We start from the raw sequence: 22,200 nt of genomic DNA on the forward strand, positions 1-22,200 counted from the left end.
CTCCAGTCCTGTCCTAGGCATCAGGAGATGTGCTGGCTGTGTTCCCACCAGGCCTCAGCGTTGCGGCGGCACTCTGGTGGTGGAGATGTTCCTCACGTGGGGAGGATGTCCCAGAAAGCCTTGCTAGGCCTGCCCAATTGCCTAAACAGCACATAAGGGAGCAAACAAGCTTGCAGACTCAGCTCTCGGGAGTCCTTGGGGAGCTGGTACAGATGGCAGGAAGGGAAAATACACAGGCTTTCAATAAAGTCCCTGAGGTGCCTCCATTTTTCATCACCAGGCACTCACACAACCATTTATGCGCTGATTGTTCAATGCTGGCTGGAAACTCAGGGCTGGTGGCAAGTCACAAATACGACATGTCCTTGTACATCTTGTTTGCAGAGCTGGGTCTGCAGCGTGTTCTTAGAGCGTGCCTGGAGAGCTGGTGTCCTCTCTCTCCAGCAAACAGCCTGACCTTACAGTGATAGCATCAATTCCTCCACCTGTCTCTCTCTGGCCCAGCAAATATTTACCTGTGCAAAGCAGAAATGCTTGCCCAGGAGAAAGCAAGAGATGCCTACACCAACCATCTGCACCCTGCAGTGCAGGGGGGGAAGACTGGGGGCTGCCTTTCAACTCTGACTTCAAAATCAGCCTTAAATATCCTACGTCTCAGGTCAGTGCTCTGAACAGTGGGACTGTGCAACGGGCCTGAGGGTGGGTGAAGAAGATTATGTCATCAAAGGACAGACCCTGGTTAAGCACAAAAGAGCAGCAAAACTCAGGCAGGGGAGGAGGTGGTACTCTTCAGACCAGAAAGAGATGCTACAGTAAAACGCAAGGCTTGTGCCTCTCTTTGTAGTGCTTCTATTCAGCAATGCTGGCCTTGGTGGATCAAAATCCCCATGCCTGCTCCTCCTGGGAAGTGTCAGAGCCTAACTGAGTGTGGTAGATTGTGCTAAAAGTTGTGCTTTGCAACACTGAGCTGAAGGCCGCTGTGGTAGCAGTGGAAAAACACTCCTCCATCCTCCACTGCCCAATGCCAGAATATCAAATGCAATGCTACACTAGCCAGAGCTTACAAACGCATGGTTCAAAGGGAAAAATTCAAATGGATTTAAGTCATGGGAGTATGAAAAAAAAAGATTCTCAAAAAACAAATAGAACATATCAGTCATGTTGTAACTTAGAAAGCCAAAATTTCCTCCCAAAGCCAGCAGTGAAACAGTTTCCAAGATTCCAGGGCGCATCTCTGTCTGGAGCTAATATAGACATTTTTTTAATCCAAGTTTCAAGCCCAGTAAAATCCATTTCTGACAATAAAAACCCCTCCTGGCCAGCCAGCCAAAGAAATCATGCCAAGCCTCCTCAACCCCGTTTTCCCCACAGGTAGCATTGTAGCCCACACAGCTGCACCCCTCCAGCATTGCCATGCCCATCACGCATCTCGCATGGAGCAAGACCCTCTTCCACCCCCTTTTTGCAGTCAGCAGTATTATCCCTGTGCTTTTCCAAGTGGGGAGCTGGAGCAGGTTGGGAGCCCGTGGTGGGAGGACAGGTGCAGTCCTGGCCCTTATCTTCCCAATGAGCACTTCCATCCCTTCCCTGACCCCCTCTGGCCCTGCACATCCCAGAGTATTTTCTGCATGCTGGCCTCAGCTGGAGCTGCAACAAGACCTCCCTCTGAGCAGCCTCTCTGATCATGTTTCCCCTACATCTCAAAGAAAGGGCAGTTTTGGGGTGGCTTTGCCCTCTAGTTGAGGAGGTTTCAGAGCCTGGGTCTCTGGGGGCCTGTTTCCTAATCACATACATCTCATAAAACAATCTGGGTGTACTGTACCTCACTTTCTTTTCCTGGCTGCATCAGAAAATGGTCAGAACTGCCTTTTCTGGTGGAGCCAGCCCCAAACGAGAGTGAATTAGAGCATGACTAAAGAACCAGGCCACTTGGGAGCTACAGGTGGAGGAAAACCTACTTTCTAGGTACTCAGACGCGGCTTGCCTTAAATACACCGAGCAAAGGTGACACCAACACTGGGGTGATTGCAAGAGAGTTGTAGGTAGGGCTGGTTAAAATATTCTTCCCTGAGAGGTACCAACGAGTCTCCACTATCACTCCCAAGAGACACGCATGTCAGACCAAGCATGTGGCTTGTAGCTAGATGAAGTTATCTGGGATGAATTCCACCACAAGCATCAGACCCATTTAACAGAAATACAGTTGTCTCCAAATCAGACAAAAAATGTGCTCCCTTAAAGAAATAGCAGTAAAAACCAAAACACCCCCCACTCCAAACTCCCTGTGTGTGTAAACATCAACAAAAACTAAGTAGTTTAATATATTTTGCAAAAGTAAAACCAGAATAAATGCTTTGCCTCCAACACACAAGGAACATATTATTACCACATTGTCTTCAGTGATTATTCAAGCAATGCATTTAAACGTTCAGGGAGAAGAATGTTTGCTAAAATATTGTTATGTAACATGGGGAAAATGACTAATTCTGCCCTTGATCTTTTCGTATTTTGCTCCAAGTAGGAGTCACTAGATCTTACTCTCTGGTTGAAGCAGCAGCCTGGCTGAATTCTGACCTGATTCCCCCAGCGGCTTTTATGGTGGGCTAATCCTCTCCCCCTGCAGCTGAGTTATTCCAGATTTACTGAGCATAACTGTCTTCTGAATCAGTCCTTCAGGGCTGCACATTTCCAAAGACAGGTGGAATAAACAGCACACATTTCTCCATGCTCACTGCTGATGGAGGTCAGAGATCATTTACTTATAGTTCCTCACGACTTGCGCGGAGTCTGGAGCATTACACATATGCCAAGCAGGGCCAACTCTGTCCAGCAGTTGTAAGCATACTTTAGCAACTGCTGATTCACGGAGCGGGTTTGCTACATGAATTCCTCTCCTCTCCTGATAGCAGATGCAGAAGTTATTGAAGATCTGTCCTGTGGGTATCCTTATTTCCAGTTCATTTGCATCAAGATTATACATAAACGACAAATAGACCTGTCTGCTCTTACAGACACCTACTAGAAGCTGTCATTTCCCCTAACCTAGTGGGGGAAGAAGAAAAAAAAAAAAAAAAAAAGAAGAAATTTGGGGTTTATAAACTTCCAATAGCCTTTTTTAAGCTGTGAGCCAATCCAACCTGTACTGTAGTGAAACCTGTCCAGCATACACAGAATGAAGGTGACACTGACCCTGGGGGGTATTCTCAGAAGAGCTGTAGGTAGGGCTGATAAAAAAATATTTTGTTTAAAGCTTCAGAAATGCTCCAACTTCCCCTCCTAAATGAAAATTTCCATGGGAAATGTCTGATCCTGACACACTTTTGAGAAGCAGCTTTTCATCAGCGGGGAGAAAAAAAATGAAAAATCCATTCTTGGGGTTTCCTTGCAAAGCTTTTAGGTTCCATCCTTCAAAATATGTGATTAAGATTTTCATTTTGGGGGATAACTGGGGTGAAAACAGAAATCCCCAACCATCTTCAGCTGAAATCCATTTCTTGTGCAACTTTGAGTACACGTCCATAAGTTACTAGAAAGGCAGTGATGGGTTTTAGCTCTCATAGGGCTGTGTCACCCCATCAGTTGATGCATCAGAGCTCAAGTATCTGCAGTTCTCATCAGGCTGAGATTGTGTTTTTATCCTTCCTATAACCTCCAAGTAGGAGCATAATGCTATGCATGATGTGATGGGCTGGACAAGTCTAGGTCTTGCTTAGCTTGGAGTTAAGAGGGAGGAGAGTTAGTGAAAGCAAGTGTTTGGGATTTATCCAGATATTTTCACAGCCAGAATCCAGCTCCTTGGAGACAACCCTATAACATTCTCCCTCTTTTCCTAAAGGCTTCCTCAAATTGAGGTTCAAAGGCCCTCATGAAGCTCTGTCACTGTATTAACCTGTACCAGTGAGATTTACCCAATATGCCACAGGGGTCCTAATTGTCACCCACTGAACACCTGTTACAGCACTGCTGTTATTTTTAATTAACAACAGCCAAAGTAAAATTACCAGCTCAGTCCTTAGTGAGTCTGACTTGAATCCATGCCCCTTCAGTAACAGCAAAGTCTGCTGTAAGCAGAGGAAAATGCATCAACCTGCTAAGGGATAGCAAGGCAGAAAGCCCCTAACCATAGCAGAAAGTTTCAGAAGGCAAACAAGGCTCCTTCTCCAGCTAGAGTATTGGGGCTTATTTTGCAATTAGGAAAGAAAAGATAAAGGGACAAGTGAATTTCCTGCTGTGATGAGGCATTTGCAATAGAGTCCCTATAACTACATCTTGTTCCTAGTGGTGCCAGTCTACACAGTGCTGGGTTATTATGTAGTGTCTTGGACGGCTTGGAGGTAATAAGCATTCACCGAAAATGGACTGCTATTAGCCACCGGCAAAAGCTGATTATAATAGTGCCAGCACTGGAATATGTTTTCCACCCATTTACAAGAAGAGTAAAATAACAGGAGGAAAAAAAATCACATTTGCCAGTGTTTGGAGCGTAGTGTGCTCTACATACAATTATCGAGAGAATGACAGGAAATTGACCCATTTACTCAGAAAAGTTCCTATCGTGTTCTGCACTATTTCATTTCATGCCCATTTGAGAACAAGTCATTTCTCTTCAGGGCAGAAGATAAATTGTCAGCTCGTACACACATCTCTTTTCATTGCCAGGCACAAAAATATCACAAAGAAACATTTCCCTGCCCTCTGCTTAATTTTCTTCTTCTTCATCTTCTCTAATAAATGGTGCTAACTATAAAAGTCAACGGACTGTAAATAAACTCAATTCTATTCCTACCTTGCCTTATGATTGATTTTTGGACATAATGTATTCCACCCACAAGGTCTCTTGTCTGATTCAACCGCTCTTCTCAGTACCAGAGAAAAATCAGATAACAACCTCGGTGGAATAGCTTTATGTAAAAACAGAAACATTTGGCAACTACAGTTTTCTTAATGGCACATTGTAATACATGTTGCACCGCATTACGGCCCAGCGGACAGGCTTTGTGTTAGTACTGAGAGCGTGTGTCCTGTGGTGGGAGTCTTCTGTGCAGGGCCTTCACTGTGCATTTAGGCAGAGGTGCTGCCAGCATTGCCACTAGAGAAAGAGCAGCATGAACTGGTGCTTAGGTTACGGCAGGTATGCATAGTACAGGGTGTGGGGAAGCCTAGCCACCTTCCCAGCTCTGCCCTTGGACTTAACCCGTCATTTGACTCAAACACTTCTCCTCTCACTTTGAATGTGCTTGACAGAGAGAGCAAGAGCAGCAATTGGATCACCATAATAAGACAGAAAATTCACACAAAAAGAAGGAGCCAGAGACCTGAAGACAGCAAGGTCCAGGGGGAGAGGCAGCACATGTGGGTAAGAAGAAAAAAAGACGTCACGGAAATATCTCTACATCTGCATCCTGAGCTCAGGTTTCTAGAGAACTGAGCTTGCTGTCCCTGCTGCTTTCAAGCGACAATGTTCAGCCCTGGTTGATATCAAGGACATCAATGAACACAGAATTAAATGGCATCCCTGATAGAAGTGCCAGGAGTTTGGGTCTGCAAGCAGAAGGCAGGTGTCTCCCATGCTGTACGGCTGGAGAACTGCTAATGTAAGGATGAGCCTCGGGCACGGATGAGCCAGCATGGCAGTAATTTTGTACTCTCCAGCTCCAGCCATATCCTTCAAACACCCTTCCAGCACTCAGCTGTTTTTTTTCCAGTTTCTTGAGATTTAAGTTAAAGCAGCCCAGCAAATCCTGAGTTCACACAACCTTTCCTGAAGCTGGCATGCTGGTCAGCACACCTCAGTTTATCCTCTCAGCCCCTGCTCTGCAAGGTGTAACCTCCTCTTTCGTATGTTTGTAGCACATACAGTGCTGTACACAACTGGTCATTTGCTCTAGGACTTCATATCCAATCTGATCACTTGCCACAGTTCTTTCACCTGGATATTAGCTTCCCTGTGCTCTTCCATCCTGGAGTATCATTGCCAGGAGTGAAAACTACCATTTGGAGCAGGAAATGAGATGGGGGAGCGAGCCCAGAGCCAGCACCGGCCTCAGTAGTTGCAGCACTTCAATCCTAGACTGAGACCAGCAAAACTCACATTTTGCACAGAAACCAGTCACGGAAAGTGTAGTTTTGACTATGATGGAGCTATGCAGAGTAAGAGCTTGGGAAGTGTCTTGCGAAGGAAAGAAGCGCCTTTCTTCACAAACAAGCAAAATGTTCAAGGTCCTGCTAATTCACACTCAGACTACCTTTTTTTTTTCCTTCTCCCCAAAAAAACTGTTCCCCAGTTAGGAGAAAGGATTAGCAGAGTAACAAAAGGAGGAGTTTCCAGGTCAAGAATCATTTGGAAATTACAGATAAAACCAAACTGTGGGGTCTGCTCTTCGTCCCAGGGAAAAGCTGTTTGCTGCTGCTTAGTACAGAGCACAGCTGCCTCTGAAATCCAGAATTTGCACATGTCTACAGGGAATGTGAAAAAGAGGGAGAGAGAAAGGAAACAGCTCCCTTCCTCTCAGTGAGAGGGTTTTGTTCCTCTCTGGCTGACAGCACAGGCCTTTGGACACGTGCAAGAGAACAGCAGAGAGCATTACCTGCTTGGGAATAGGATTGCTGTTCCCCCCTATGAGAGCAGCCGGATTCGCTCAACTCCCTAGAAAAACAGTGAAAGAGCACTAAGAGACACTTTTACCTTCCTGTCTTCATCAGCTGAGGAAAGAATTTCCTGTGGCTAATTACACATTTTAGCACCAAGATAGTGATTGTCCTCTAACTGCAAACATCTGCCTCCAGCCTGGGGCACAGCCCAGCTCTGACCACAGGACCCTGGGCACCGGCATCGGGTGGCTGCAGGACGGGATGGTGGTCCCTCACCTCCTGCCCTGTGATGCAGACGCAGTTACAGGAACATGAACCTTGCTGAAATGGGATCCAGCACTGGAGGTGCCAGCTGCTGACTGTGCAGCCTCCTGCTACGTGCCAGTCCCCTCCAGTCCTCCTCCCAGTCATCTTCCCTGCCTGCTTAAAGCCCACACAGGAGGCCTTTGGGTCTGCGAGCTACCAGGAGGAGTTTAAGGTTGGACTCAAAGCCCACCAATCCACATATCTGAGGCAATTTTTCCATTGATGGGATATAGCTCTAGCTTTTATCAGGTAATTGCTTGCTGCTTATCCACAAGCCAGGTTCATTGGGCTCACTCTTGGTCCCTTAAAAGATAACCAAATTCTTCCTAACATTGAGACAAAGATGACAGGGCTCTTCAAATACATGCCCTAATCCCTCTCTTTGCTTCCTATTCCTTTGTTTATAAATGTTGAAGTATGAGCTAAACCTTGACTACTGCCACCACCCTGAAGTCACACTGATTCCCATACAAGGGTGAGAGCAGGGATGTGACCCTTCCACCACCCGTGCTGGAGCAAACTCCCTTGCACACAAGGAAATTTGCTTCCCAATTCCCCACCTCACTTCATACATCATTGCTCACCTTCTCTCAACACAAAAAAAAAAAGGAAGAAAGGAAACAAATGTCTTCCTCTGCCAACACATACATGCATACACATGCACAAATATTTTGGAAAAATTGAAGAATCTGTAGATGGAGGGGTTAGTGCCAGATTTTAAAAATTATTAAACATTATGTACAAAGAAAACATAATGAGCTCCTACGGGATGTAGAAAAAATTACCCATGAATGAGGGGAAAATGGATAACCACTCCTGGGTTTGCCACTTGTGAATTATTTAATAATCACTCCCCAGCAGCTGGAATATATTTATCCACCCCACTGGAGCACACTTTGCAATTTATTTACACTGCTTTAAAATATGATTATTTATTTAAAAAATAAACAAGGTATCCACAAGGGAAAAGGGAAGTAAACATAAGCTTAAAGGGGAAAAAGCATGGTTTTAGCTTTTCAGTTCATTTTAGGGAATTTCCACTAAAATCCTTGAATCCTCCTTACTTATTTTCTACTTTAAAAAACAGAAATTGAAAAGCCTTTTAATGAAGCCGGTCTAGACTCCTCACACAATCAAAAGGATCACTTTATGACATGGGGTCTATGCCTCCTACGCTTCCATTAGCCACATTGTCTTAGGTACCAGAAGTCTGATTCAGCTCCCATTAATATCAAGGAAAACATTAAAATCAGGATCAGTAGGAGCAGGCCCTTACCTTGGACTGATTTGATTTACAGGATCAGGTCCCTTGTCTAATCTAGAGTGACTCTACACCCATGGCCCGCCAAACAGCACTTACCCTGGCCATTTAATTAGCTCCTTATTCTAAAATGCAAAGGGTGCCATTTAGAAAAAATGGAAAAGGCAAAAGGTATCATTTAGTACTGTCTAAGTGCATGAGTATACTGCCTGCTCCCAAAATTAAAATAGCAGTTGTGAGCAACGGCTTTGCCCACTCGACAGCAAAGTGCTGCTGATAACTGCAGAGTGATTTGGAACAACTTGAGGGAAAGTCCACAAGAGGAAGGAATACCTTTCCCAGGCAAATACCAAATCATTTCAGACTGAATTTAGGCCTCCAGATTCTTCCTGTGCAAGTATGTGTGTACACACAGGTACACACTGGCCACGGAAGGGTGCACGGAAACTCTATTACCCAGTTGGGCACAGATGCTTTTAGGAGCCAGAAGTCATCTGGGAGAGGAGAAGTCAAGGGACAGATGGCACAGTTTTCAAACTTTGCCTATACAAACTAAAAGACAACCCGCAGCTCAAAACCACTATCCCCTCACCAAAGAAAAGACTACTCACTGCTGGTGAAACCTCTTCACAGTTAGTTTTTCAACAACTCATTGTGATTTTCTTTAAGACCAATGAAGTTTATTTATAGATCTCAAATGTGGGAGATTCCCATGGCGACATTACCATCAATGGCTACTGGAGAGGCAACACTTTAGACCTCATACTTTCAAAAGAGACTAAAGAATAAGATTACTTATTACTAAGAGTTGAAGTCTCATTGTCAAGAGTGGGTTAGTAAAACAAAAAGCAGCAAGTTCCTCTGCCATTTATGTGCTTTTGAAAATATTTCTCCAGGTCCTGAAGATAATTTCTTTCTTATACCTTGCTTCCCCTCCATAGATCAAGAAAATCTGCAACTAATATGGATCAAAAAATACATATTCTGTAAAAGATATCACCTTAAAAAAAATAGAGATCTGAGACTAAAATCCAATTGCAGGCATGGATGCTAATGCTTTACCAGCTACTCTATAAATAAACTGGTATAGTGAATGCTATACAATTTTAAAGTTAAAACAAACTACTAGAATACTTTTACTTAAAGAGTTCAGACTAAGGAGAGAAAAATCAATGTGTCCTCCTTGCTAGGAAAGGGCTCAAACATAAGCAAGTCCTCTCTTGAACTGGGAGTGCTACACTTTTCAACAAGAAAGCCAAACTGACCTCTAAAATCTCAACATCCTGGAAAAGTAAAAGCAAGTTCACTGCATATTATTTCTGCAAAGGCAGACACCAGATTTCAAAAATTGCTTCCACCACAAATGATTAGACACAAGTACAGATGTGCACTTCTATGCTGGGATGTGGACATTACAGGCAAAGGAGAAAAATGCTCCCCTACCCCCTCCCGAGAACGCAAAATGGGTGTCAAATGCCTCATGTGGAGTTATGCACTCATTTATTTTAAAGACAGAAAGGATTAAATACATCTACATAAAGGAAAGAAAAAGTGTTTAAACAACAATAAAAAAAGATTTAGTAGTATTAATAAAGAACTCCCTTAAACCAGCATGTCACCATTAAAGTAATTAATAGGGCATGCAAGACACTTCAGCAGAAAGTGAGCAGTGCTCATATTAGAGCCTTTTAAGTTTTCACATGACCTCAAGACAGACTACGGCATTTCTGTGCAAAAGTACCCTCTAAAACAGAGATGGGGGCATTCAAGTCTATAAAAAAGTGATTTTAAAATTTAACTGATATGGTCTAAGTCTAAAATGCAAAGGTTAAGGGAATATTAGAAGGGCAATAATTCTACCTGATTAAACTTTTATCTGAAGTGACAATAAAATGTTCAAAATGAATTAAGGATTTTATTAACAGATGCAGAAGCTCTATAAAAGAGTTTGAAATCTAAGTAGCAGAGAGGAGAGGTTTTATGGTTTTTTTTGTCTGGATGGAGGTGATGTTGCTATAAAACTTTAATCTTATGGCCATGCCACAGTGAAAGTAAACCTGTCAGAGGTAATAGAGCAAATCAGGACTGCTTTCTCTTCCTTCTCTGTGTTGCAAGGGCCTCTTTTCAGCATATAAGTGAGAATAAGTATATTCTATGTATGGCATTGATACTATAGGTGACAGACACACGTAGATAGGTTATGTGCTGGACTTCTCCTGGTTGCAACAGTCCCAAGGTGGTAAGTACAGGCAAGTTATATGGACCATTCCAAATGAGTACTGAGTGAAAATTGGTGCTACGCCACAAGGGACTCTTCAGAACATTTCAGCCTTTCCAAAATGGAATTAACTACTTCAGGACTGTTTCAGATATTTTAGTTGTTTATTAGTACCTTTGTGTAATAAGAGGATCACACCAATTTCTGAGCCCTTAAACAAATGCATTTCACTACCTTAGAGTGATTAAGTTTAAGCCAGCCATAAATCTGTGGAACATGCTAAAATACAAGATTTCTGTGAAAATTATTACTAAAAGCAGGGCATATATTACTTAGAGCAGAGCTCAGCTCCAGCAGGGCAGTTTAGGCTCAGTAGCATTTGCCAGCCTAATTTAGCCAGCCATGATTTAGTCAATCACTAATTTTTCCTTCTGCCTTGCTGCCACTAAATTCTGGCAACTTGGTTGCCTTGGTGATGGCTGCAGAGTCTGTGGTAGATGCACTGGAAGACATCTTGCAAAGTGGTTTGGCTTTTCCAGGAACTCTTGAGCCTTTTGCACGTTGGCAGGAGTGCTGCAGTGGTCACCTGTGCCCTGGTGGCTATTCTGCCACTCCCTGACCCAGCAATGCCAGCAGTGGGCACAATCTGGCCCCAAACCTGCCCCTGTTGCGCACCGTATCCTCCATGCAAAGACCCAGGGCTCAACCTCTCTCGCTCCCTGCAAAGCCCCATTGTGTGCTACATCTGCCCCTATTTGCTGCTGAGGAGCGAGCTCAAAAGGTAGCATCAGGGATGCTCATACCCTTCTTTTGCACTACCCGTGAGAAAAGCACAGCTCCTAAGAGGAGCAACCAACTGTGAATTGCCAGGGAGACTAGGATGTCAAACAAATATTTTTCTTTTCACAACAGAACATAAATATTTGGCAGAACATTTAATTTTAAAAAGTCTAAAAGTTACTCAAATCAAGTGGAGAACGTCGCTATGATGTTCGTTTGCTTCCTAAAATATGACCAGTCACAGATGGCTTGCTGTAGGAAATATTAAATAAATTTTTAAAAGTGTTGTCTGGCTTTAACACAGATTGCATTTACACAGATACCTCTGTTGGTGGAATGCCAAGATGGTGTATTGGTTCAAACACGTCCTTAGACAAAAAACTACATTGTCGGGAGCTAATGGAATATTCATACTTAAAATCTCAATCCCTGATAACATCTGAAAGTTAATTTACATTTCAACACTGTTTTTTTTTTTTTTTCCTCTCTTGCTATATTTCCCTTCACAAGCAAGGGAAAATATCCAGGTTTGGTCAGGAGCAACTTTTAGGTTTTGGGTACCTTAACCATCATTTGTTTAGAGTTTCAGACTAGTTTGAAAAAATACCTACATAAAGAGCATTGGGTAACATGAGAATCTGAAAACAACAGAGGGCCGCTTAGTGTTAAAGAGTCAAACAGCAAGGATGCAAATACAATGAGCCACAGCATTAAACTATCACATGTTAGAATATTAACTTCAGCAAGACAATAAAAATCAAAACAATACAAAGATCTTTTCCAGTCCCCAGCGTTTGCAGGAGCACATTTCTATGGTGCCTGAAGAAGCCTACTGAATCCTGCTTTATACCTGAAACCACAGATGTTACAAAGTTTTCTTGGTTTGTTTTTTTTTTCCCCTACGTGAAACTCCGTTTTTGACAACAAAAGCCTTTGGAAACATGGGCATGTAGCATAAAGATTGCCACCAGTTTCCAGTTCCCTGTACTTACTACACTGCCTCTGAGAGCCGCGTGGCAAGTCTGCTTTGAGGGTTACAGCATCAGGTTGCTGTGAAAAACCTACGTGGTGCTTCTATGTCAAATGTTTGTCAGGAAACAGCAGCCAGGGAAAAGCAGAGGCAACGTCGTGTGGATCTCATCACTCATTTTAAACCATCCAGATGCCCCACCAGCTCCACGCTTGCTGATGCACGTGGTGCCATCACTGCCTCAACTCATATGGATGGTCCTCACAGGGTTGGGTGTGGATACAGGGACTGCAGGTCTCGCTGGCAACATTAACCAACACGCTCTCTGCTCCTGTGAAAGCTGCTACCTACCAGTGCACAATAATCTCTTGTCCCCAACAAATGCTGCAGCACCAGAGTTGAGCTATAATCTGGTCTTCATTCTGCCCAAAATACCCCAGTGGATGATTATCTCTCCTGTCAATATTGTACTTGGCCCACAGCTTTATAATCAATGCAGCTTGAGAAAAAACAACACACTTGCAATTTGCTTTGACCCTCTATGAGCACCAAACACTCACCATACTCTTAGAATCAATAAACTTTTTCTCCTGTCATCGTTCATGCTTGTTGCGCTTTCCCTAAACTGGCATGATTTTGTTTTTTCTAACCAGAAATCTACCAAGCCCACTGGGGTTTGTGTGTGTGTGCGATGGCAAGTTAAACAGTTTCCTCTACTGCAAACAAACATTGCATGCAGGCAAACTGATGTCCTGGTGTGAAGAAACAGAGGCAGGACGCTAGAGGGAGGATCGACTCACAGACTGAGTTTTTGCCAGAGCAAATTCCTCAGAATGTGGCTTCACCAAGGAGACGGCTGAAGTGGCACGCTGCAAGAGCCCGCTCGCCTCCCTGGCACTGAGGCTTGCAAATTGCTGTCTGGACCGAAGTAAGAGGGCATTTGGAATTGAAGAGCGAGCAAGAGAAGACTTTCTGTTCTCTGCAAGGCTGCTAAGGGGAAATCATACCTGCTAAATCCAAACGCACCCCTCCAGGACAGATTCAGCTCTGTTACTGGCAGGTATCACAGCCTGGCTGCAAGGCCTATGCTTTACCAGCAGCTCTGCTAGCATAGGATTAGCAGCGCAAAATAATCAGAAGGGTTTGCTAAAAATATTAACTCTGTATTTACTTCAGTGAGTTCTGATTTTTATCATCTCTGGACGCTGCAGCATTTTGACATCACTGCATTAGGAAGGACAGAGCAAACTCAGTAATACATGGATCTGATGGAAACGCACACCTAAATTACAGGCCCTATTTCAAATAAATAACAGCCTTTCCAAAGTAATTGTCTTCAGCAGTTTGAATTGACAAATAACTATGTGGGGTTACAAGCAAGCAGTAGGACTTCATGGAAGGGAACACATTCGTGGTACCTCCCATCATCCTGGGTTTTCCAAGCACCCTCACTCAGTTTTCAGCTGCTTGTTCATATATTCATGCCCAGTCCCCAAACTGCAGTAGTTTGAGGAGGGGAAGAAAAGACAGGTAGCTCCATCACTTGAAGATCTTTGCAGGCTGAACTGCAACTAGGCAGAACATTGGGATGTGGAAAACCTGAGCTGTACGCTGCAGGACATGGTTTATGGTCCTGGCCAGGTCACTCAAGCTTGGAATGGGAGGAAGCCAGGCTAGAAAAGACTCCTGGGTCTGCCCTTGCCTAGAGAAGGCTTGACTAGATCTTTACTGTTCTTTACAAATGTTTGGCCCCCCTGCCCTTGAAGGCTTCCAGCAATGAAGATCCAATGCCCTAGACAAACTGCATTTAATCTTCTTTGCGTTAGTTCTCTATCTGCAATATGGAGGCAAAGCCACTGCCTTTCCCTTCCACTTGCTGCTGTTTACCAGGAAGGGTTTTAGAGGCAGAGGCTATCGCCTGTCATTCACTGACACACCACAATGAGAGTTTATTACAGTGGGATCTCTAGATACTACTCAGGTAGCATAGGGTGAAAGCAGCAAATACTTTGCCCAGAAGGTGAAGTACAATTGAAAGAAAAGCAGAGACAAATGCCAAAAACACTAGACATGGCTTGCCATCTAATACCCATCTACACTTGAGCACAAATGAGGAAGATTTTCTCACTACTACAAAGATGCTGTTACATAAGACTTTATTCTTTCCTGTAAGCTGTTTCTGCTAGCTTTCAAAGGCAGACAAGAGTTGGGCTACCTTCTAAAGGGAAATCTCAACACACAGCTTGAAGTCATTGCTAAATGACTTCACCATCCCCTCTATTGTAGTATGATCCATAAGCAGATATATAGCTAGGAGCCATAAAACCCCACTGGTCCTGCAGAAAGGGAGACTATTTTCTTCGTAAGAAAATACACTTGGCCAGTGGAATTCATCCTGTGAGGTGAGAAATTCACTGAATGGCAGCACCTCGTTCTCCACAATATCATCTTATTTCACTTACACTAAGAACTGCCTCCACAAAGTTTCCCATGGTATAGTTTTTCTAGATTATACATGTCAAATCAATGTTTCGTTCATATAATAAAATATAAAAAATGCCTCGAATTATAAAAGTGCAAGGCAGAGACAAGAAGACAATTCAACTTGTTATGGCTGCCAACACACGCAGGAGGAAAGATCTGAATTCTAGCAAGCCATCACAAAAGTCTCAAGTAAGCTCAGGTGTGGAGGAGGAGCCTTCACCTAGTAAGGACACATTCATAAAGATGGACCATGGAGAGGAGTGGGAAATGATCCATCCATCCCTAGCAAAACTTTGAGCTACAAAGATATCACTGAACTAGTTAATCAGCACTTCATACCGAATCTTCCAACACATGTATCTATTAAGATGCTGTCCAGCACTACGGTGACTTTTCCAGAAATATCCCCCTCAAAACACTGCTATCATTGGTAGTATCAAGTTGCTTTACCTCCAAAATCCATCCTCTAAAGCAACACCCTGCTCAACTTCCTGAAAGTCAATTATAGCAAGGTGTGGCCTGATCCTCTCTTTATCTACTTCAACATCAATCAGCTGCATTTGCAATAGTCAACACCGTAAAGGCAAACAGCAACTGGAGGTTGAAAATAGGGTGCACTACACCTTTAATCTCATCAAGTCATTTGAACCAGTTAGCCAAGCACATCCTGCTGAGAAAAGAATAATTTCATCCTCTAAGCCACCCTCAGCAGACAAGTGTGTGATCTTACTCGGAGACTCCTCCACCAAGGTGAGCCCAGTGCAATTCTTGGCAGGGCTCACACTCTCACGTCTTCTAAGAGCACTTAGGAATTTTTCATTTTACAGCCTTCATTTGTAGACTTCTTGTCCAGTCCTTGTTCAACAGTGAGATGAATTGGCCCTGTTCTCTTTGATATCAGCCTCTGAGCCTCCACAGAGGAGTTCATATAGAGCATACCGCATCATCTCATGGTATGCTTTCTCCCTGTTCCTTATAATTCCAGTTCAGAAAGGACGTTATTGACGCCGGCCCCCCCACAAAGGAACCTTTTCCTCCTATCTAGTGACAAAATAAGAGGCATGACCCTTCCCCTATAACAGCTGGTAGGCCACTGAAAAAACAGATCCAGGCTTCAAGAGGGTCAGCTAAGTTCAGCATCCGCCCCAGTTTTGACAGAAGCTGCTTCATTGACGTGTTCTCTCACACACACACATTTTTGTACCTCCTAGACTTGGACTCCTGGAAGCGCCAGGTGTAGCTTACGCAATAGCACCTCATCCTCCGCTATTTTATGCCCAGATTGCACAAGACCATTTACCACTCAAAGTAGTAGTGCTGAGCTTATGGCCACCACTCCTCCCCCAGCTTCCATCTGTATTTTTTATATCAACCGGTGCTGGGTGGTATTAATAGAAAGGGCTGTTACACTCTTAAGGGATTTATTGATTTTTCAGTTTTACAAATGATGATCAGTTCACCAGGAATGACAGTCTTCCCTTGCCATAATTTTTTTCAAAGAAGTCAGCAATTTGGCCTAGACTAGCAAAATTATCAAAGCTAGTAATCAATAGGATTAAAATATGCCTGTAAGAAACCAAAACTCTGGACCTGCTTTGTGTCTGCTATGCCCATGGAGCTCTTTTGTTGTGGGTTAAGAAATATCCAGGGCAGGAGCCCGCTGCTGCCTGGTGCAGCCAAGCTGCATCTCTCTGCTATGGCAGCCGAGACTTAATGCTTTTAGATCCACGGGTCACAGGTTCAGCTCCCTGCTGCCGATGACTCACGCAGGAGCACCGAACTAAAACTAGCAACACCAGCTTTTTTCTAGAGGAGGACTGAAGAAGAGCATTGATCTCAATGAAATATTTCGAGGGCAGAAAAATTCCACCACGTAAAGAGTGCGTGACTTCTCTTTAGTTTATTTTATATTTTTGTTCCAGTTGTCATTTTGAATTCAAACTCTTTGGAAAGCAGGCATAATAGTCTTAATGATCCCATTGAGCAGTTTAAATTCAAATTGTGGAGCACTCGCAATACCATGCTGGCAGCACTTTCCATAAATTACTCTCAAATTCAATACGTTGCTTGACAAAAACAAGAATAAAGGGCTTTTTACTTTAAAAAGAAGAAAACTTGTATCATAAAAAAATCTTTAAATTATAGTTTCTCTTTTCTGGTCCAATTTAAATTGTTACATGGTTGCTAAATTAGTGCTGTAATCTCTGCTTACAAATTGCAGAATTATTTTTAAAAATAGATGTAATTTCACTGCAGGGATCAACCTTACACTTTAAACCATATGTGCTGGAGGTAGCTGCTCTTGCATGGCTTTCAAACAACCACAGTCACGTGCATACACAGGGTGAGATTTACAATACCAGCCGCACTGAAGCCGATAGCAGTTTTACCAGATATCTCAATGAGCACAAATTGAGTTAACACTGACATTTCAGAACGATTAGCAAATTTAAGCTTTCCCAGAATGCTCCACGGCACCAGTGGCTCTAGTCGTACCATTTACTAAAACATCAGCATTTCTCTTGCTTCCTGCTCTGAACTATCTTCTTCTATTGAACTACTGCATCTGATAGGCCAGGAAGTTAGAAGCTAGTAAGAGAGAGAAACCTTGAAGATACAGGGTTTTTTTTTCTCACAAAACAAGTAATCGGGGAAAAAAGTGGAGCACTATGATCCTGACTAAAGCTGCGGAACAGCAGTGATCAGGGCAGGACTTCCACCTGCAATTCTTCCCCTTTCAAGCACTTCCACAGGTTTAGCACTATGGAAAGATGAACCTGACCCTGCAAAATCCTTGTAAATGATCTTTGGGGGAGGGTTTAAGGTCATGTCCTCAATATCTTGCAGGGCGCAGCAGAAACAGGAAACCTCGATCTCCATAGGGCACTGCAGAGCATACCCACCATCTTCCTCCACTCTAGCTAGACAGGCAGACTTGAGACAGTTTCTTCCCTCTCTGTCAATTGCTCATCATTTCTAGCCCACCAGTTCTCTGAACTCTCCATCATCTGACCCTGGCTATTTCTGCTTTGCTTGGTTCGTTATTTTTGCTTTCTCGTTCCCTGCCCCACTGCACCATGGTCCTTCCCTTGGGGGCCAGCGGTGGGTCACATTGAGTTGGACATGACAGAAGAAACCCTCAGAGGCCAGAAGCATCTGCAAGATCTTGCTGCTTTCTGTGCTAATGCAGGTGCTCAGCACCTCTCAGCCTCAGACAGCTTATCTCCAACTTCCAACCACCGGACTGCCAGGAAAGGGGATAAAAAACGGAGGAAAATTTCCACGTCCTGGAGAAAGTCATCAGGACATCAAGGAACATCCCATTCACAAAACAGCAGCATCACTCTTGCCAGACCAGCGTGTCTGGTTAACCTTGTGTTCAGTCCTTAGGATAATACGGTATTTGGAAAGCAGACAGCTGGCACTGCTCTAACATCTTGCTCTTCAATCTTTTATAACAACGGTTCCACTGATATTACTCTTAACCTTTTCTCTGCACTGAGTCCAGCACTAAAATCCCTTCAACTACTTAAAGGAAGCAAACCAAATGTTTTGTCAGTAATTTGCCCTGTAAGGGAGGAGAAAAGTATACTGATAACATACTGCAGACACAGCATTCATCACGTGTACAGCAGTATGCTGGTTACACTGGAAACCCTATCATGATATTTCAGATGTTACTTGACTGTCATAATGACTAGCAGACATCTGTCTCCTATTAACACTTTATTTTTTACAGTTGCTTTTAGTTCAGCAGAAGTGTCTTAATGGAGAAGACTGGTACTCTTTTAGAAATAACATCAATAATGAAAGAATCCTTGGATGCAGAGCAAAACCAGCAAACACATTGACAACAGAACTCACTGCATTCAGAAGAAGTAACAGGAAATAATAGTGACTGTCTTTTGGGTGGGGGGATTTTTGTGTGAAAGAAATTAACTCTGGTACTCAGATTCCCATTAGGAAAAACACATTTTTCTAAACAGGTGATTGATCTCCTCAGATGTTAATTCAGACTTTTGGGGAATTTCATCTTAACTGGGTCACTGATAAATAAAACCAGAAACAAAAACAAAACCAACAAAACCCCCTTCTGCAGGCTATTTAGGCTTGGTATTGACTAACCAGTAATTAAATACAGCTCTTTGCAGTAATCTTAATTATGGCTTCACTCCACCACAACTAAGAAGAGTCACATAATAAACTGAGAAGATTAGCCAATTCTAACTGTTGAAAAACGTGTATTTTTATTTTTGTGCATAGTTTTTATGTGCGTAAGGCCACAAGTCACACAAGAGAATTATTGAAAAAAATAATCAGAGAATTCATGAATTTATATATCACGACCAGGCAAATATTACAGTTCATTTTCTAAATATAAATGAAGCAGCTTGGTCTAATGGCTTGCATAATAGGTCAAGAGTTTTGGACTTGGGGAGATGGGGATGTGTGCTAGAAAACAGTGTGAATTAGGTAGAACAGTAAACAAGCTTCATTGAATTACTCCGATTTATACCAGCTGAGAATCCTGTTTTCCCAGCTGGCCACAGCCATGGATTAGCTGTGCGATCTTGGGCTAGTCACACAGGCTCCACCTTTCATGGGAATTCAGGTCCACAGGAATCTGAGTCTGGGTTCATCAGTCCCATTGATTTCTTACAGAACTAGGGCTCCAAGTGTCCAAGTTATTTTCTGATAATGGGGCTTGGGGAAGCTCCAAAAAAATCAGAGGCCACAATTCAGCAAAATCCTTAAGTACAGGCTAGATTTTAAGCAGGTCATTAACTCTCATTGACTTCAGTATGACTGCATCACACATCTAAAGGCAAAAGCCTCAGCAATTTAAGGGCCCCCAATCCATTTGCAAGAACAACTTGCAAGCCTAGCTCAGGCCCCCAGCATACTTAGGCACCCATCATCCTACTGAAGCCAATGCAGCCCTCATTTCATTGAAAAATCAATGAGACATATGGTCAACGACACAAATTCCTCAGGCCTAAACCTCAGGCATGACAGGTGCCAAGATCCCTTGTAGATCTGGCTTTCAGCACAGCAGAGTCCTTAGCTTTCTGAAGGGTATTGGAGACTTAGGCTTCCAACAGTTCTTTCTTCCACACTGAAGAGTTTAATGTGTGCTTGGGTGGCTTCTTTTTTTCCCTCTGCTGCATCAGACTACCAGATTCCCGCTTTCCATTTCCCACTCATGGTACCAGCTGTCCAGCTACACATACGTAGCCCCATCAGCATCGCCATCCTTTCCCCTGCTTGTGCAGCAGCAGATGGATCCAGACGTGTTTTGGGTTAAGTCCATAACCAGGTTTTTGTGGACTGCATGGATAAACATTTAAAGGCCCCTTCTGGTTATATATAAGAAAGCTATTAAACGTTTACTCTTTCCTCTGTACTTAGAGCTGCAAAGCCGTATTGCAGAACGTACAAACGCAGATGCAACCAGGCAATTATCGTTCCTTTATCCCTTAAATAGATAGAAGATAAATTTGAAAGAAAATGAGGAACAGAATCCTTCTCCCTTTCCTTTTTTATCCTTTTATCTCCCAATGTAGGAAGTTTACTGAACCCTTGCCAACAATTCACTCAGGCTAATGAAGTGTATAAGTAATGGGATTAAATAATCTTAAACCATTACTACAGTGGTTAATGCAGATGTTTTCCCAAACTAAAGATGAGTGGTGTAGAATGCGTGCTTGATTTAAAAAAGAGGAAAAGAAAGCATCAATCTCCAAGAAGATGAAGTCAATTCCTGCCTGAAGTCAATGAAATGTTTAATTCCAGTTACATAAAGTTTTTCCAGTCATACATATTATGAATGCACCTTCCTAAAGTCTCCAGTGCTTTGCACATGGTCAAACTTGCCACGAAATAAACCTTAAATTTTTTATGGTGCAATCATTTTAGTGCAAACAAAAATGGAAATGGTTTAAAAGGTACATATTCCATCAAAAGATCATTTAGTTTTTAAAAGCCAATTAACAAGGCCCATATATCACTGCCATTGTAAATAAGACTGAACCTTCCCTTTTTATATTCAGCAATAATCCTACCGCAAAGGCTCTGCAGAAACAGAAGGAATAACGGAATATTGGTGGCCTTTTCAGAAATACTTATTATTTCTTTAATTACCATTGGAATACCAGAAATGTCAAGAAAAGCATCAATTTCTACTTTCAGAAGTGCAAATCCAATTCTGGAAGGATCTCAGGTTCAGTGTTTATAAAAAGAACTTTGAATTGCGGGTTTAGAGAAAGACCTATCAATGCTTTAAGAATGTTTTGGTGCTTTTCTCATTCTAAATTACAAGGATTATCCCTATATACTGTATGCTAAAGTCACACCAAGGTAAGGCCTCAGGCACATTATGTGATGTTTCTTTTAATTCGCAACTGTGTAACTGGTTCCAACTAGCTCCTATGGCAGCGTCTTAAAAGGTGCAGCTCCTCAGAGCAACTGTTAATTGTTTGCTTTAAGAGCTTGTTGGAGGCATGAAATGAAATTTTAGGGTAAGGTAAGCTTCAAAAGGTATCCAATCCAAAGACTTAGTTCACTAGAAGGACTTCCATCAAGCAATGCAAAGGTCTTGATTTTAGAAGTTTTAGTGCTACCTTCCATCCCACCTCCTTAATATCAGTGGGCACTACAGTCTGTAAGCATTTTAGTATCAGGTTTCTCAACACAGAAAGCTTCTGAGAGCAACACTGCCGCTTAAAAATCACTGCGTAGTCTGCTCCTTATAGAGCTGACTTAATCACAAAAAGCACTTCTTTCCCCTGCTTTGGTCACTTCATTTCAGAGATAGGTTAGACCAGGAAATGAAATTCACCCAGGAAGCAGAAATGATCAGAGTTCTGAAGACCATGGAAAAAATGGTGCCCACAGTACTGCCATGGGATTGTCAGGTTTTAACTGTAAGGCAACTGTACAGCAGTAAAAGAAATCAATGTTTCCAATGTCCGTGAATTAAAATCAGGGTGCAAACAAGAGTGAGTACTTACAATATAGCAGGGTTCACAGTAGGCTTTCTTCTCCACTGCGTAGAAAGGCTGTCCCCTCAGCTTGTTGTTGCACATCATGCAGGTGAAGCACTCCACATGGAAGACCTGGTCCATGGCCGTGCAGCCAGTGCCTTCCCCAACAACATTCTCCCCACAGCGGGCACAGCGGCCTGTCACCAAAGGTAAAGGACATGAGTTAAAGCAAGCTCCTGGTCTCAACTGCAGAGAAAGTCCTCCCACAAGCTTGTGCTGCATAGTGGGTAAGGGGGACATGGCAGCTCAGTCAACAGAAGAGCAATTTGTGGCACTACTGGCAAATATCCAGTGCCACTGGAAGGAACTCTGGTGCTGGCCCATATGAAAAGATCTACAGAGGTTTGAAACTGGCTCCTGAGACTGCACTGATATCAGTTCTACTGCTGCTGCTGCTAGCCAGCAATCATCGTAAGGAGTCTGAGCCCCAGATGCAAACCATTCAGCCATCATCTAACACAGCCATATAGTCACCCTCAGCTTCTTAGTTATGCGGGATAAACCTGTGCCTAAAGTCTTGCCTCCACATGAAAGGATTTTGTGGTAG

The 22,200-nt window shown here is 43.1% G+C and overlaps 1 protein-coding gene across 22 annotated transcripts in view; it reads right to left on the reverse strand.

Annotated features, from left to right (window-relative positions):
- LPP (LIM domain containing preferred translocation partner in lipoma) overlaps positions 1-22,200 on the reverse strand; it is a 348,295-nt gene that overhangs the window by 37,876 nt on the left and 288,219 nt on the right. For all 22 annotated transcript variants that reach the window (XM_074833994.1, XM_074833988.1, XM_074833995.1 and 19 more), the window contains one exon: positions 21,621-21,790. In XM_074833994.1, the coding sequence (XP_074690095.1) occupies positions 21,621-21,790 (170 nt within the window). The remainder of the gene's footprint in view (positions 1-21,620; positions 21,791-22,200) is intronic.

This window comes from Strix aluco, chromosome 9, assembly GCF_031877795.1.
Source record: "Strix aluco isolate bStrAlu1 chromosome 9, bStrAlu1.hap1, whole genome shotgun sequence".
NCBI lineage: Eukaryota > Metazoa > Chordata > Aves > Strigiformes > Strigidae > Strix > Strix aluco.